The sequence below is a fragment of the Hermetia illucens genome, chromosome 6 (genome assembly GCF_905115235.1).
Source record: "Hermetia illucens chromosome 6, iHerIll2.2.curated.20191125, whole genome shotgun sequence".
NCBI classification, from domain to species: Eukaryota; Metazoa; Arthropoda; class Insecta; order Diptera; family Stratiomyidae; genus Hermetia; species Hermetia illucens.
Window position 1 is genome coordinate 44,899,306 of NC_051854.1, and position 16,435 is coordinate 44,915,740.

The 16,435-nt window shown below is 42.4% G+C and overlaps 1 protein-coding gene across 1 annotated transcript; it reads right to left on the reverse strand.

Annotated features, from left to right (window-relative positions):
• Positions 1-1,173: 1,173 nt before the first annotated feature.
• Positions 1,174-16,376, reverse strand: LOC119660424 (vacuolar protein sorting-associated protein 16B). Its single transcript, XM_038068972.1, has 9 exons — positions 16,214-16,376; positions 10,895-11,024; positions 10,595-10,833; positions 10,401-10,537; positions 10,281-10,308; positions 10,065-10,212; positions 1,755-1,996; positions 1,400-1,687; positions 1,174-1,338 (listed from the first exon to the last, which is right to left on the reverse strand). The coding sequence occupies exons 1-9, from the start codon at positions 16,289-16,291 to the stop codon at positions 1,294-1,296; spliced, it is 1,335 nt and encodes a 444-aa protein (XP_037924900.1). The 5' UTR covers positions 16,292-16,376; the 3' UTR covers positions 1,174-1,293.
• Positions 16,377-16,435: the final 59 nt, after the last annotated feature.

A 16,435-nucleotide genomic window follows, 5' to 3' on the forward strand; every position in this document is an offset into this window, starting at 1 on the left:
CGCCGCAAAAGAAATTACGCCTGCATTAGAATCGGGAATCGTATCATCACTTCCAAGCCGGCCATCAAATATTTGCGGGTGATGATAGACGGAAAACTCAATTTTAAGCAGCACATAGAGCATACTTGCGAAAAAGGATCCACTACGAGTATGGCTCTCGCAAGGATGATGCCGAACGTAGGAGATCCGCTGCATACTTGCAGGCTGCTCATAGCCAGGGTGGTGAGTTCTATCATGCTGTATGCAGTCCCAGTTTGGGAAAGCGCTGCAGGTTTTAGTCAATGCACATAAACTGAGTACGGTTTACAGAAGAACAGCCTTAAGGGTGTGTTCTGCCTTCAGGACCATCTCAGACGACGCAGCGTTCGTCATCTCGGGAATTATGCCGATTGACATCCTGGCAACCGAGATATGAACATTTATAACACCAGGTCCGCCTCTCCCTTATCATAGGTGAAAAATGCCAAAAGAGAGAGATCCATAAGCAGATGGCAACAGCGATGGGACCAGTCAGAAAAGGGTCGTTGGACTTACAGGTTGATCTCTTCCACCGGGGAGTGGCTGGAGAGAAAGCATAGGGAGATCAGTTGTAATCTCACCCAGTTTCTCACCGGCCATGGAGGATACTATCAATACCTGTACAGGTTTAAATTGGACACCTCACCTAATTGTCCAAACAGCGACGCTGTCGCAGAGGGCCCATCGCACCTATTCTTCCAATGTCCTAGGTTCGTCGAAGAAAGGAGGAACCTAGAGGAAACTCTAACTGAAGTGCTATCACCGGAAGATTTTGTCCGGAGAATTATAGCTTGTCAGGAAGACTGGGATGCAATCAATTCCATGATCGCAGTAATCCAGGATAAACTGCGAAAAGCAGAAGTGATGAAGGCGCGGTTACGAACCGCGCGGGTAGACGGAAGGAGATCTAGCTAAAGTAAGCTAACTCCGCCCCGGCGGTTCCACGGTGGGGGGGGGGGGGGAGTGGGGGTGGTTTTAGTAGGTAAAAATCCCACACTGTGGCGTGCCCAGGCCAGAGTCTTTTGAAGATTTCCACCTGCCTAAAAAGACAGACAGACAGACAGTAAACCAATTTTAATAAGGTTTTGTTTTACACAAAACCTTAATTATGCGTGTTCGTACGATTGTTGGATTTTAGAGGAAAACGAATTTTAGAGAAGATTAAATATTTATTGAATAAAGTAGCAAAAATTGAGAAAATAATAAAATATTTTCAGCTATTTGGTAGAAGGACATACAAAACTGTAACCAGTATCTCATACCTCATCCGTTGTCTTAATTCCTCATTAGTTTCAATCCGTCAGTAGACCATCGTTTACTCTGTAAAATTTTGATTTCACGTTAACATAAACTAGAAGAAATCATGTATTTTTATACATACAAAATTCCTTATTGCATTGTCAGCATAAATTCGCTCCTCTGTACCTTCTGCCAGTTGGTCGCGATATTTCTCCAACTCTGTTTTATCTTTCATCGTACCTAGGACATCGATCACACTTCGGACGGCTTTTACTTCTTTAGCCAACGATAATTTCACTTCGGAATCAGTTACATGTGACAAGAAAGAATTTAGAACCGGTTGTGGCGCATTCAAGTGATAAAGTCGCATGATCACGTCCTCAAGCGGGAGATTTATATGGAACTGTTTAGATTTTATAGAATGCCATTTCTGAAAAGGAAACAAATTTATAATATAGAAACTTGACCAACAATAGATTTGATATGTTAGCTCTTACCGATTTCTCGAAAAGACCGTCTAAATCCAAGTAAGCCTGCGCTTTAGCTCGCTCATTCAACGCAACCCATTCAAGTTGCGGAGCACTTATCTGATGGTCTGTTGCGAACTTGAAAGGATTCTTTTGGTCGTTCGTAGTTCCATCTTTCCATTTATGCTTCCCAAAAGCATAATAAAGTGTCTCCAACGCAGATGAATTAACAATATCCGCTGACGTTGTTGAGTTTTCTAATAGCTGCCATTCTTAAATAAATAATCAACAAATCCAAAGATCAAAATAGTGTAAAAAAATATATAGGGTGCGATAGAAGTTCGCCACTTTTTCCACACAACTTTCGTTATTCTATGAGAAATGTGGCGAAAACAAGAGGACTGTATACAGGGAAGTAATTTTAAGGTAAAACAACAATGCATTGGATTGGAAGCGTATTGAATCACATAGGGAGAAATTTCGTTCCTAGCTGGCTATAGTGCCTTAGGGAAATCATTTTTGGAGGAGATGTGTCACATATAGCAATCTATGTAGAGTCAGCATTGGACATATACAATAACCATTCTCGTGTCGAGAAGGAAATGCACTAGGGTTATTGACCTACTTGAAAACAAAGGGTTTCTTTTTGCCTTAGGTGGCGTTTTGTAAAAAATTAAAGCACATCATATTAGAGTATACTTCCGTAGTCATAAATACCAAGCTTAACGCCAGCATGCATGTTGCGAGTTTTTGGCTCCATATTGGCTTACCGACCAAACCCAAACAGGTTGTATGTGCTTTTATCAGACCACAAAACTGAATGCCAAAAGTCGAATATTTTTATAGTGCGCTGCCTTCTCGTCTTTGAACAGACTTTTATGACTTTTTTCGAATGACGTTGTTTTCGAACTGCCAGCTTCGGGAAGCAATAAAACGAATGAAATCGGGAAAGCAAGAGAACCTGACGACATCGCATTTAAGCTCTGAAAAGCGAAAAGCTGGTTCCCAGCACCCAGCACCCAGCACTGAAGCTCAGTTAATTCTTCAATCATGTTATTCAGGACGGTAGAACACCATCTAACTGGCAAGAAAGTACCACAGTTCCAATATGGAAACAAGTCGGAATACCGGAAACTCGCGCTTCAGGTATAAAGGTTTTGTGTTCATTTTATGTGAGAAACTTCAACGCACATTTTTCTGTCCGTATATAGCTACAAAGCCAACATAATCCTTCATATTTTTCCAAACTACGAGACATACGTACATATTACAGCCATAGATATCACGCTCACCCTAAACAAACAAACTGCTTATTACCGTGCACATATATATGCACGTATATAAATTGATCGTACCGATATTTCCGATTTACTTCTTATATCTATTTGAATTAGGCACTACCCGCAAAGTTCATTAGCACGCATATATTATATACCTACATACACACATGTCTGGCTGACAAAAAACTATAAAACTAAAACAAAATAATTCTCTGGGACCCAATTCATAAGAACTCATTTCGTTGTGGTATTGACGAATTGATATGTGATGATGACGTCATGCAGGTTGTAGAATGCACGAAATTCACAAAAAATTGTAAAGTTTCACCCCCTATAACTTTGTTAATAATTGTTGGATTTTCTTCAAACTTGACCAAACTGTGCATTATGTACTTCATTACACGGATGCCAAATTTTGTACTTCTGGGATGAACATAAGGGGGGTGCCGGGTAAATTTCTAAAATGTGGAAATATACTATTATTAACTTTATTTGTGCAGATATCGGAACCGGATATATTTTGAGGCCTAGATTTCGTAGAGATGCATCACTGTGATTTTTTTCAGATTTTTCGGTTGGATAGGTTCTGAGAACGAGACCTGTTACACTTTTTGTGGGTCATATTTTGAACCCTCACTCCCCTATGTTTCATCTAATATCAAATATTGAACCAGATTCGAAAAGTACTAATTGAGACCTTTCATTTGATACCCTACATGGCTACATTCTGTGAAAAAAAAATTCGCACCCTCCATTCACATGTATGGGGAGCCCCCCCTTAAACTTAACACAAGATGGCGCCACTTACTGCATGTAAAGGGATCACCAGATTACATACTTTCACCAATTTTCGTGACAATCGGTCAAGTCGTTTCCGAATAAATCAGGTGTGACAGACAGACAGACAGACAGACAGACAGACAGACAGACAGACGGACAGACAGACACCGTCTCGATTCTAATAAGGTTTTGTGTGTTAAAAAAGGTGGTCAAGCAGAATGTTCAAACTAGTGTCCAAACCGGTTGCTGTCCCATTCCATACCCCGCGTTTTGAACGCATTCTTCACAACCAAATTCGCGAAATCGTTGAAACAACCGTGAACCAAGGCGGAAAAACTGCGGAACTGCTGGCGCAATACACGTTACGCGGTTAGTAATGGAGAAACATCGTGCAAAACATCGCCATTTCTACATTGTATTTCTGAATTTGGAGTAAGCGTTTAAAAGTGTATCACACGAACTCATCTGGCATGCTCTACGACAAAACCTGGTGCCAGAAGAACTCGTGCGCTGGGTTAAATTACTCTACCACGATCCGAAAAGTAAAGTTCGAAGTGTGGGGGTGTATCAAAACCACTTCGGGTCTCCGTCGGTGTCCGTGAAGGAAGCGCTCTCTCACCACTTCGCTTTGTTCTGGTTATGGAGACTGACACATGGGACATCCAATGTCCAGCGACCGATACACTGCTTTATGCGGATGATGTTTTCCATGAGTCTGCAAAAATCTCAAGCAACTTGTCCAAAAATGGAATGATCGGCTCATGCACCCTGCTCTCAGATTGAATCTGAATAAAACTGACCTGCCCAGAAGTGAGTGATTTAAATATCTCGGGGCAATGCTATCAGCCAATGGAAAGCTGCATCATAAAATTGCTTCACGCATTAACGCAACCTGGATGAAGTGGTGTTTTTTGTGGTCAACGCATCAACAAACGTCATACGTTTAAAAGTTACCGTAATATCGTCCGTTCTGTCGCCCTAAATGGTTTTGAGCGTTGGCCGACTATAAAAGACAATCGACGCCGTCTTTCGGTAATCTAGACGAAGATGTTATGTTGCACTAGTGGCGTAACACGCCTTGATCACATCCGAAATAAGGATATCCACGATGTCATGTAATTCGCGCTAACGAGAATTCACTTGCCAAGACGATAAGCGACCAAAAGGCCGGCCGAAACAACGGTGGCTTGACACGTTAAATGGTGATATGAAAGCCTCGTGATTGCATCCAGGTCATGCTTTTGATAGAACACAATGGCGCAACTGATCACAACCGACCGACCCCGCTTGTGAACGGATCAAAGACTAAAGAAAAAGAAGAGGACTGCGTTCCCCGAAACCGCTACTTTGTTTTCGCGATTTTGCGGGATTCTCGATCTTTTTCACAAAGTGACAGGCACCGTAACGTTACCTGTACAACTTTTCGGTTATTTTACAATTCAGCAAAACATAGCATTGCCATATATTAACTTCGTCACAGTTTCTATTGAAAAGTACCTATTCAACTAAAAAAAGCACTGAAAAGTACTGAGGTATTGATTTAAAGTTCATCAAACTACTTCTACTACTAAATTTAGTATCTTTGGTAATTAAAAAGTGAACACTGGTCGGGAGTATGTGCACGGTAGTAGCCGAACTGTGCAAGACCCTCTTGTGTATGTGTATGTCAAGGCTTGATTACATTACGTCAGATTGAGCTAGAAGGTTGCACACCATCGCACACATGAAAACTAATACATGTGGAGGAAGAAGCGAAGATGTATAGGTTAACATATCAGATCACTATTATCGTATATTGATGCGTTCACGCATTTCTACTTTCCTCTGTACACGAAAGCATACCTACGTACACACATGTCCATCTTATTGAACATCATCCGAAAACTTCATTAGCCATGCCTGTCTCCAGTAATTGATACTGATTTTCAAATAACTAAAAAAAAAAACGAAAATGCCCTATGGAATCCGCCCTTCATATATCCTATGTTATCGCTTGTAGACCTTACCGTGCCACGGGAGGTTATGACACGGTGGACCTCCTAACCCCCATACTCGTGTGAATCAAATGAGTACCCGTAATAAAATAAGAAAAACTACAACCAATAAAGCGGAACCCCGTACCGCACAAAAACTGATTAACCAAGCGGAGGCACATCTCCGAAGTACTGAGAACTAGGTGATTCCACCCAAGAACAACAACCAACAAACACCACTGTTCAAAAAGAAGGGACTAGCAAAAGCTCATCTGAGATAAATATATCAGACGTCAGGAAGGAGACAGGTCTCAATGGGGTAGGTGCTAAATGGTAGGGGAGAAAACCCGGGTAGGTCAGGAGTGAAGGCAGGAATCAGGAAGTCCGCCATTAGCTATGCTAGTGCGGTCAAGGGCATTCGACTGGCCATTAAGCCAAAAATGTTTCCCGAGCAAATATTCACTCATGAGGAACAGGAAACCATCGAAGACCTTGTCGTCAGGCAGATGTGCAAGGGATGGACTGTGAAACTTGTGTTCACCGGGATGCGCTTTCGACCACTGTCAACATTTACTGGGGATGATATACCAGGAGCATACATGGTGACAGCTTTTTTCCCAAAAGCCGCGACGATAGAGACGGAAGATCTCATGGACGTCCTAATCGCTAAGAATGAGGATCTCCATAGGCGATTATGGAGAGCCTTCAGAAGCAAGGTGGAGGGCAAGGGTTGATTCCTCACGATCGTGGTAGATGACCGATCCCTGGAGGCAATCAAACGTCGGAGTTGCTATATCAACTATCGATTTGGCAACATACCTGCGCATGTGCACAGGGAAAAGCCGAGTAAAGACACCCCGGAGGAGATACCGGGTGAAAAGCATACCTATGACTTCTAGGACTCAGCGACGCGCAGGAAAGCGCCATGTCGTCGGAGGAAGGCGATATTCCAACAGTGAAGAAGAGCTCCAAACAATAACGGAGCCAATAGCCAGTACTAAGATAGCCCAGATAAACCTCTACCATGCGAGAGCTGCATCTGCGGTAATTGCAAGGGAAAGTTCCAAGTAGAACATTGGAGTAGTGCTGGTTCAGGAGCCCTGGGTGTACCGGGGGCAAATTCGCGGTCTGCAAGGAGGAATGAGAGAGAAGAGCGCCCATCACGAAGTCTGGGCAAGCAGCGACACCAATCGAAGAGGTGAGTACCTTCTTGAATTTAGTCTCAGTCCAACCAGGTGAACTCTAGACTGGTATGGGAATGCCTTGAGAGACTGAATACGTTCGGCTCGTCCAACAAGGTTTGGATACTCTGGGTTTCAGGCCATGTTGGGTTAGAAGGCAGCGAACGAATTAGCCAAGAAGGGAGCAGAGACGCCTATTGGAAGATATCCGCGATCGATATGGAGTTACACCAATCGTAGAAAATGTTCAAAAGGGGCGTCTTCGCCCAAAAGGCCGCCGTAACAACGATAGCTTGATACGTTGGATGGTGATTTGAAGGCCACGGGAATATATCCAGATCAGGCCTTTGATAAAATAAAATACCGCAACCGATCAAGACGAACCGACCCCGTTTGTGAACGAGATAAACGCTAAAGAAAAAGAAGTCCACCAATTCTATATTCCATAAAACTGTCTGACATCCTGGCCTACCCCTCCATCTGAGGCAGGATCTCCCACGTCTTCTTTTTCTACCATAGATACTGCCCTTATAGACTTTCCGTGCTGGATCATCCACACCAATGCGGATTAAGTGACTATCCCAACGTAACCTGAGCCAAATCGCTCATACATTTCATCGTTATATATGTTACAGAATCGTTCATCTTCATGTAGCCGGCCGAAAATTCTTCGGAGGATTCGTCTCTCGAACGCGGCCAGTATTTTTTTTTTTTTTTGTGAATTTAAAGAGAATAGTGCCTTTCGCATTTACATTAGCATCGGGGATCACTTTTTCCAGGGCTAGGTTGTCTTAGATCGTTGTTGATGTTGCATGGTCTCAAGAGTGATTCTGCTGCTTTTTTCTGGCCACGCATATTGGTCAGGGTCAGGCTAGTCAGAATTATCAATTTGGTCGGGATACCGCTTTCCCCCATGGCCGTGTATAATTTTACCCGGATTATGCGATCATACACCGCCGTCAAGCCAATGAAAAGATGGTTTAACTGATAGTCCTATTCTAACCAAGTTATTTCATTGCTTGCTGAAAAAAGAAAATCTGATCTGGTGCTGATTTGTCTGGTGTGAAGCATTTTTGGTATGGGCCAACGATGTTCTGGTCATTTTATAGATGGTACTCAGCAACGTGGTACCTCTATAATTGTTGCATTGCGTGTTATCCCCCCTTTTATGTATGTATGATTCGCTGCCCCATACCTTGAGTATCAGATGGTGAACCGCCGATATTTTCGTTGTTGAGCCGTTCATCAAAGTACTCAACCCATCGCTCTAAGATGCCAAGGTCGGAAATCAGATTTGTTTCATGGCTTGGCAGAATGGACATCGAGGTGTATAAGGCTTCATTCTGCTAACTTGTTGGTAAAATTTCCGTGCCTGGTGCGGTTGCTCCCTGTACTTCTCCAGTTCGTAGAATTGTTGGTTCTCCTAAGCTTCCTTTTTCCGTGAAGTCGCTTCTCCACTCGACGAAGTTCGTGATAAGTACCTGTGCGTGCCCGCGTTCTATAGCCTTCTTCCGTTCCGTTGCTAGTTTACATTCATCGTCGAATCAGCCGCTCCAATTTTTTTTGCGACTGAGGCCGACAAACACCGTATTATTGATAACGTTCTTCAGGTGGTTGTGAAGATCGTTTGTCGATGCTTCATCTCCAGGGTCTCTGTTAGTTGTAATTATTGGGGCGTCTATTTCCCCCTCTTAGGTGTGACGGAGGGCTTTGTTGTGGATAGGTTCAGTATTTACTCTCACCTGATTGTCAGAGGGGATTTTAAGCGGTATTGTAAATCTAGGCCGGAGCATAGATAGCGATCCGAGATAGTGATCCGAGTCTATATTGGCTTCTTATATGTTCTGACAAAGGCTGGAGGGTAGCGGCGTTCAATCAACACGCGATTTGGTTGAAAATGGTTCCATCTGGAGAGGCCCATGTATGTTTGTGGACTGCTTTTCGCACAAACCAGGTACTTCTAACAACCATTTCGTGTGATACTGTTAATTAAATAATCCGCTGTCCGTTATCACTAGTGTTTTATGTAAGCTATGTGTTTAAAGCCGATAACAGCAGGTTCCATTTTTTGGCTGACTAGGAAATCTAGTCCGAGCGCATGGTCTAGTGTATAGCCGCTATAATATATGATGTAGTGGCTCTTCTGCAGAAAAACCAGTCCCTATCTAGCGCATCTCTTGGAACGCTGTTACATCAGCCTTATATTGGGACATGGTATCGGCTCGCTGCTTAGTATGTCCCTTTTGTGTATAGGGGCAAGGCCGTTGGGCTTGACAATCTCCCGGCGGAACTGCAGAACTACTTTTTGCACGCATTAGTAAATCCTGAGAATTTGAAATCTTTCCCAGTAAATGAAAGAAGGAGGCGATCGTCAGGATCCCAAAAAGGGAACCCGTCTTCAGTGCTACAATTGGAAGTGTTTTTGCTTCAGAGCAGTTCAGATCTCCAGTTTGCCGATTTCGACGAGGCTTTTGACAGCATGAACCTCCTGTTCTATATCCCATTTGGAGTCATTTCTCTCCTACACCTTCTTTGGTAGAGTTCAAGATTTATAATCTTAATGCCAATATAAAATCCGATCAAGATCACCTTCCTAGCTTTCTTTATCTAAATACAGAACAATACATCTCCTTGCTTTTGGTATAATCATTAACGAGAACCGAGAGAAAGATTTCGCTAACTTTTGCAAACAGGTTTCTGTTATTTCTATCCATAAAAACGGATATAGTTTTTTTTGATATTTTACTTTTTTTCAAAAGGCTTCACAGTAATTGCCCAAGAAAGTAGGCATGTTGTCACCAACATAGATCTGGTTACACCCTGCATGCCTTTCTAGGCTTGAATTGGTACAGAGCAAATTCTTGGAGTCCATCTTATTGAAGGTGCTATTGCCGGACCCAACCAGCTTTCTTGACATACATGACTTGACGTACATTTAGACACCTTAAAACCTTGAAGAACGCCTCCACCTACACGTACAACGCGAGCAGTCCGTCATATTGAATGCAGACTCTAGGTATCCTTGAGATAGCTCAAAATCTTTTTCCAGTCTCCGATTTCAAGACTAATCTACCACTATTCTATCATATTTGCAAAAGTAAAGATAATATCACATTTAAGACTTACCTAGTAAATTTATTGCACTAGCAACGAGTTGTGTATGCAGAGAATTAGTTCCAGGCTGAGTAAAATAGTCAGAGAATACTTTCTTCAGTCGATTCTTTTTCATTGTGGGATCCGAATGCATAGTCACGGCCGTTTTGAATTGTAACATCTGCAAATCAAAAGAAATTTGACGTAAGTAAAAGGCGTCAGTTAGTTAAGTCTACGCATAATACTTACAGCAGCTTCTTGGTCCCTACCAAGCATCCTGAAAAGAAAAAATAATTTCTGTAATGGACATTTTATTTATGGTTGCTATATGAAGAATATAATAAGCTATTAGTGATACTAGTAACTCACGTCAAAAAATCGGTTGCTTCCGCAATATCTAATCGAGTCACCAAATAATTTAAATAACTATTACATGCATCAGGTCGTTCTAGAAGTATCCGATTCAACTGTTTCTTATTTAAAGTCTTCACCAGAAACAACACCACCTGTAATTATTTCATATTCAATATAATCTTTTTTTCCAATCAATGAAATTATTCTACCCCTAAAATCACATCACCACTTCCGCTGGCAATAGCTTCATCCAGTAGTTGTTGCTTATCATGAAGAGATTTATATGCCGTTAGAGAGTATCTTTTACCTAACAGCATTTTGTTGATGGCAACCTCAGCTGGGGGTGCATGTACTATGTCCTGCATTTTTCTTCTGAGTAGTTTGAGCTCTTCTTCCTGTGACATTCCTTTACGAAAGTGACTCTCTTCTAGAAGTTGTTCATCTAGGACTATTAAGAAAATATGTATACATAGAAAAAATCCGACAGGGATAGATTCATTCAATTTCACTTCTCTTCAAATCCACATCCGATATAAGAGTATTGATGGGAATATCGCTGCTTGAGAATTCAAAGCTGACTTCTGATGCGGAATCATCCGCTATTAGACGATACCGGTTTGACGAATCAGGTGAAGGTGTCTGTTGAGAAGTGAATAAAACAATAAAATTTTGTGCAATAATACATGATTGAGAAGTTCATTTAATTCAAGCCCGCACTCACAAAAAACTGGTGCATGATACCTTAAGATTGGTAACTTTAAAAGTATAGCTTTATTTTCTTCGGAATATAAACTAAATTCCTGTGAATTTTTCTACTTCGTTTAGGAAAAATCTTGCAATATATTTGTTCAGTTTGCAACACCTAAAGACAATTGGTAAGCATATTGATTCCCTTTCCATATGGACCAAGTGTAAACATATTCCAAAATTAAAGATATGTACAAATTAAACATCCCAGATATCTGAACTGATCAGCCGATTGTTGAAGGCTTTTGCGCAATGTCTGCTTGGCGGCAAATTGATTAGAAGACAGAGGTGGCTATTGATAGGTTAAACTTCACTGCGTTCCACCGCTATTGTTTTCACAAGCCTATTCCGCAAATACTTGTGTAGTCGGTGAATTTCGCCAAATCTCCTTTTTCTTCAACCTTTGTCCCGTTCACAAGCGGGATTGGCTCGTCGTGATCGATTTCACTATTTGGCTCTATCAAATGCCTAATCTGGATACAATCTCGAGGCTTTTAAATCCCCATCCAGCGCATCAAGCCACCGTTGTTTTGGCGATGTTCATATCAATTTTGGCAAGTGAATTCTGGTTAGCGCGAATTACGTGACCATACCACCGAAGACACCTCTCCTGCAGTTTTCCACGATTGGGGCAACCCCATATCGATCGCAGATATCCTCATTTCGGATGTGATCAAAAAGTGTCACGCCACTAGTCCAACGCAACATCTTCGTCTCTATTACCGCAAGACGCCATTCATTGCCTTTTATATTCGGCCAACATTCAGAACCATAGAGAGCGACAGGACGGATGACATTGCGGTAAATTTTAAATTTGACACGTTCGTTGATACGTCGATTATAAAGCAGAATTTCGGGGAATATTTTTGGGATTTGGCTGGCAGCAGTAGTAGCAATAGCACAAATCTCAAACAAACCGCCATGAGGTAGTGACGAGATGAACATTGAGTTGCACTGTCGGGGTTCCGTGTAATACACGGCAGGCATAATGCTCGTGATTCCCCTGGTAGAGTCTCTTTGATTCTACGCATCATTTTCTCTTTTTCCTACTACATAGCTCTTTTTATCATTTCGTCATCCCAAAAAGTGTCTCGTAACCCCGAACGCGACAATTTTTTTCGTTCCCCTGCGAATGCATTGCACACAACGTCGACTTTAGTGTTACTAATCGAATCAATAGTAGTTGTCTTAGAGAGTTAGTAGTTAGTGAAGGTAAAATAAAATCATGATTTTTATCAACCCTATTGGCTAGTGAAGTCATCAATTGGCTAATGTTGTTAGAGACATGAGACGTGTAGTGACCGCGGCTGCGCGACAGGAGCGGAATCTCATTCGGCTCTTTCTTAATTAATTTGCTTAAACAATGCATTTAATAGTGTGCAATTGCCTTAAAGTTCGCCGCAGATTGCACATTATTCAATGTATTCAAGCGAATTGATCTTGACAGGAGGGGAATGATTTGCCGCATCCGCAGGCGCATGCGCATGTTGCCGCAACATTGCCTAGCGAGTGAGAAAGGCTATGTAGCGGGAATAGAAGCGGTGCACGAAGAGAGAACGAGGAGAGTGTTGCTTGGTGAGGGAAACGGTGCACAGAAAAATAACTGGGAGTTTTTGATTTGGCGTTGAAGGAGTTGGACAAGTTGAAGGAGCAACAAGAAGAGGAAAGATTTGGAGAGGTTGGAGAAAAGAAGGAGAGTAGGTGGACAGGTTGAAGGAGCAAGAAGGTGAAAAGACTGGGAGAAGTCGGGGAAAAGAAAACGAGGAAGTGGAAAGATTGGAGGAGCAACGGAGGAAGAGCACGAAGGGAGTCTTTTCGTTTGGAGTGGAGGAGACGAAGCGACAAAGGAAGTGAAGTTTTAAACACGGAAAGTAGAGTGCTTGTTTCGATAAAAGAAATATTATAAATATATATATGAAGGTTAATTGGATTATAAACAAAAAAAAAAAGAAAATAAGAAGGTGAGTGAAAGAAACCTGGGTTTATGCCTAATTTGAAATTGAATTACGGTGAAAGTAGGAAACTAACAGAATTAATATTTAAGTGGATTTTACTCTTTTATTAATGCTCTAACGGGAAATGTTTGAAATATAAATTAGAACAAATCTAAAATTACGCAAGCACTTTATACAAGAGTAAAAATTAGTGCGCTAGATATTGATGATGTCCTGTGACTTAAATAGCGATCAGATTTTTATGCATTCAATATTTCGTGTATATTATCACTGTTAACGCCAAAGGACACAGAGCATGCACAACGGCCAAAGCTGCTACTTGCATAACTTGCACTTGCAGTGTTATTGATACATGCATGTAAATAGTTTAATCATATTCTTGTTAAAATTTTGATTTTTTTTTTAGACTTTGTACACCAGCCGCCAACCGAGCTCGGCGTGACGACCTGAGTGAGTCATTGTTTTGATTTTCTTTTCTTTATTTTCTTTTTATTTTTTTTTATTTATTTTTCATTTTTTTTAATTTTCTTCTTTGAATTTGATCAATTGCTTATTTTTATTTTCATTTTTTTTGTTTGTTATGATTAATGTTAAAGAATAGGATAAACAATGAAGTGTGAATAATCTGAAGTAGTTTGAGGACTTCCTCCCCTTAGTTCCTCCTTACTCCCGCGGAATTCTTATGACAGGGACATCCTCTAAACGAATCACTGGCCGGAGGATGTCGAGGAAGGGTGGGAACCTCAGAGGCCGCGCCTCGTACAAGATCTGAGGCGGAAGAGACGGCAATCGAGACGGTGATCCGTCGTGGATCTTCCACTCCTTGATCGCGGCACTCGGGTCCGGAGACTTACGGCTCCACGCGCGCGGTCGAGCCGGTTTTTTTTTTTATTTTCCAATTTAGCTCGCGTTCTGGTTTTCATTCAATAGGCCGTCGCGAAATCCCTGGTAAAGTCAAAGTTAAAATCCGGTGCGGACCCACGCATCGGAAAAGGCACGTTGTTTCTAAGTAATGAAGCGTGAGGGATCAAAGCGCTCAAAGGACCCCCCACATTCCCGAGCCTGGCTAGCACAGAGGCGTGCAAGAACGTGTCGACCGAGCACTTTGATAGAGTTTCAATCTTTGTGGGCAGACCTTCACGGTCAATTTTGCCAATTTGTTTAGCTTTTTGGGATAGCTCTGCCCTCTAGGTTGTTATCGGCCACTCAGGATGATCGACTTGATCTCCCTATCTCCACTTATCATTACAGACGGTTGAAAAGAGTAAAGCCAAATGACTTACTGACATTAATAATAATCTGCCTTCCTCAGCGAAGTCAACCAAAACGCTGGGATTGACCACAGAGTCTTCCTCAAATATGCGAAGAAAGCTGCTAGATGGGAATCGTAGCTTGGCGGGGGGTGGTTTTGCTCCCACATGCCCACACTCTCAGGGAACGTGAACCCTGGGGTTAGTCTTTTGAAGATTTCCACCTATTAAAAAAAAGAGCGAAGATGCGCTCGATGAACTGCATAACTATAATAGTTGGGATTAAATCCAAAGTGAGGCCACTCGCAACCAGTGTCATTTGAGCTTATGACAACCGCTAGTCAAGATATCTAAGTCATTATGCCTGCCATATACGATCACGCCGACCTTTCAATTACGCCTGAACAATCGGTAGTTAACTGGCGGCCGGAATGGGTGTGGGATCTGGCTGGCCTGTGTAGACGGTTGAAAAACGATTCGGGCATTCGGCTGGCTGAAAAGGAGATCAGGCAAACTGGTACGTGTGTAGATTGAGGCGCCGGGTCATCCATTTAGGTGTCAAGTCAGAAAAACCTAAAATTTTTACGCGTCCAGCAGAAACTATTTTTTACAAGCCAAATATATAGAAATAAACAAGTAACAAGTAGTCTGAGGCCCACGCCAGTTATGCAAACATTGAATTCAATTCAATTCAAGCTATTATCGACCGTGAAAGCGGTGATTTTTTTTATTTAGTTTCACGCCACCTACCCTATTCAATTATTTTTCGAAAATGGAAGATAAGTGTATATTTAAAGGTTTTCATGTTTTACATGTAAAATTCATTTCTTGATGTTAGGATGTGAAGACGATATGGAGTTGTCGATGATCAAAAAGCCATCCTAAGTGGCCGGAGACGACCAAGAGCTAATTCAAAAGTCTAAAAAGATGGCAAATGGACCGTGAAGGTCCGCCCGCGAATTTTGATGCTCCGTCGAAGCGCTCCGTTGACACGTGATTGCACGCCTCTGTGTTAGCCAGGCTCGGGAATGTTGGAGGGGGGTTGTGAAAGGAAGAGAGATGGATAGCTTCAGTCTGAATGGTTGTGTGCCACCCCAGCGTCTCAGCGGGTAGGTGAAAAAAGTGCAAGAGATTTGCAGTCCAACAGTTTACTCACCGAGGAAGCTATCACCACAGTGGGCAGTTAGGTATAAAATGCAAATCCATCTAATGAAAAGAAAGAGAAACTTCCGATACAGGTTTACCGGCGGGAGTCGTCTGACTTGCCGACTGGGTCGGGTTCCCGTAATGGACAATATGGCGCTGAAACCGCTAGCCGTGGAGCGGTTCAACAACTAGGCGCCACGACGACCAGGAGCGTTGCTCCACCTGCTGCAGCTGTTTCGCCACAATCTGTGTCGACCACTTCAGCAGGTTCGCGTAGGTAGCGGATGAAGGGGACTGAGCAAATGAACATCTTCATCATCCACTCCTACTACGAAATAACGGCAGGGGCAGGTACAATATCTTACCGCCCCTTGTTGCTTCAGAGATGCGTCGAGCGTTTCCCGCAATTCGCGCAAGTGACTGTGCAGTGAGTTGCAGACCAGTACCGCTTTATTACTCGCAGCGACACAATTCCGGCCATCGCATATTCGACTAGAGGTCATCGCGGAAACTATCAGCGCTGAAGGATCCACTGCGGAAACTAGGCTAGTCGCTGTCTATTAAGCCGTGGGGATATTTTTTGGCGAGTTCCATGATGATTTTAGCTATTATCTTTGCGACGGCAGGGAGCAATAAATGCCTTATTATTAAACTATTCTAATCAGAAACACTTCCTTCAACTTGGTTTGATCATACCACCCTTCAATGTTCGCTGAATAACATCTCTTACATCGTCATTCTCATCAAAGCTAAACGCTTTATTAGCTGAGGTGTTCCAGTAATCCTCGCCCTCCAAATTGCCGTCCATTTCCAATTTATCCAGCTATCCCAAAGCGCCTCACAAACATAACAAGGAAACCTACTAAGCTCAAACAACACCTCCTTCGGTCACTGACACGAGCACTTGTTTGTAATCAAAGTCAGCTGGGGTCGGTAGCGCAGTTTTTCCTCG

Coding starts and splice junctions, on each gene's coding strand:
- LOC119660424 (XM_038068972.1), bottom strand. CDS start 16,291: ATGGACGGCAATTTGGAGGGCGAGGATTACTGGAACACCTCAGCTAAT. Junction 11,025..16,213: donor GCTTTGATGAGAATGACGAT/GTAAGAGATGTT, acceptor ACTTCTCAACAG/ACACCTTCACCTGATTCGTC. Junction 1,339..1,399: donor ACAATGCAATAAGGAATTTT/GTATGTATAAAA, acceptor AAAATTTTACAG/AGTAAACGATGGTCTACTGA.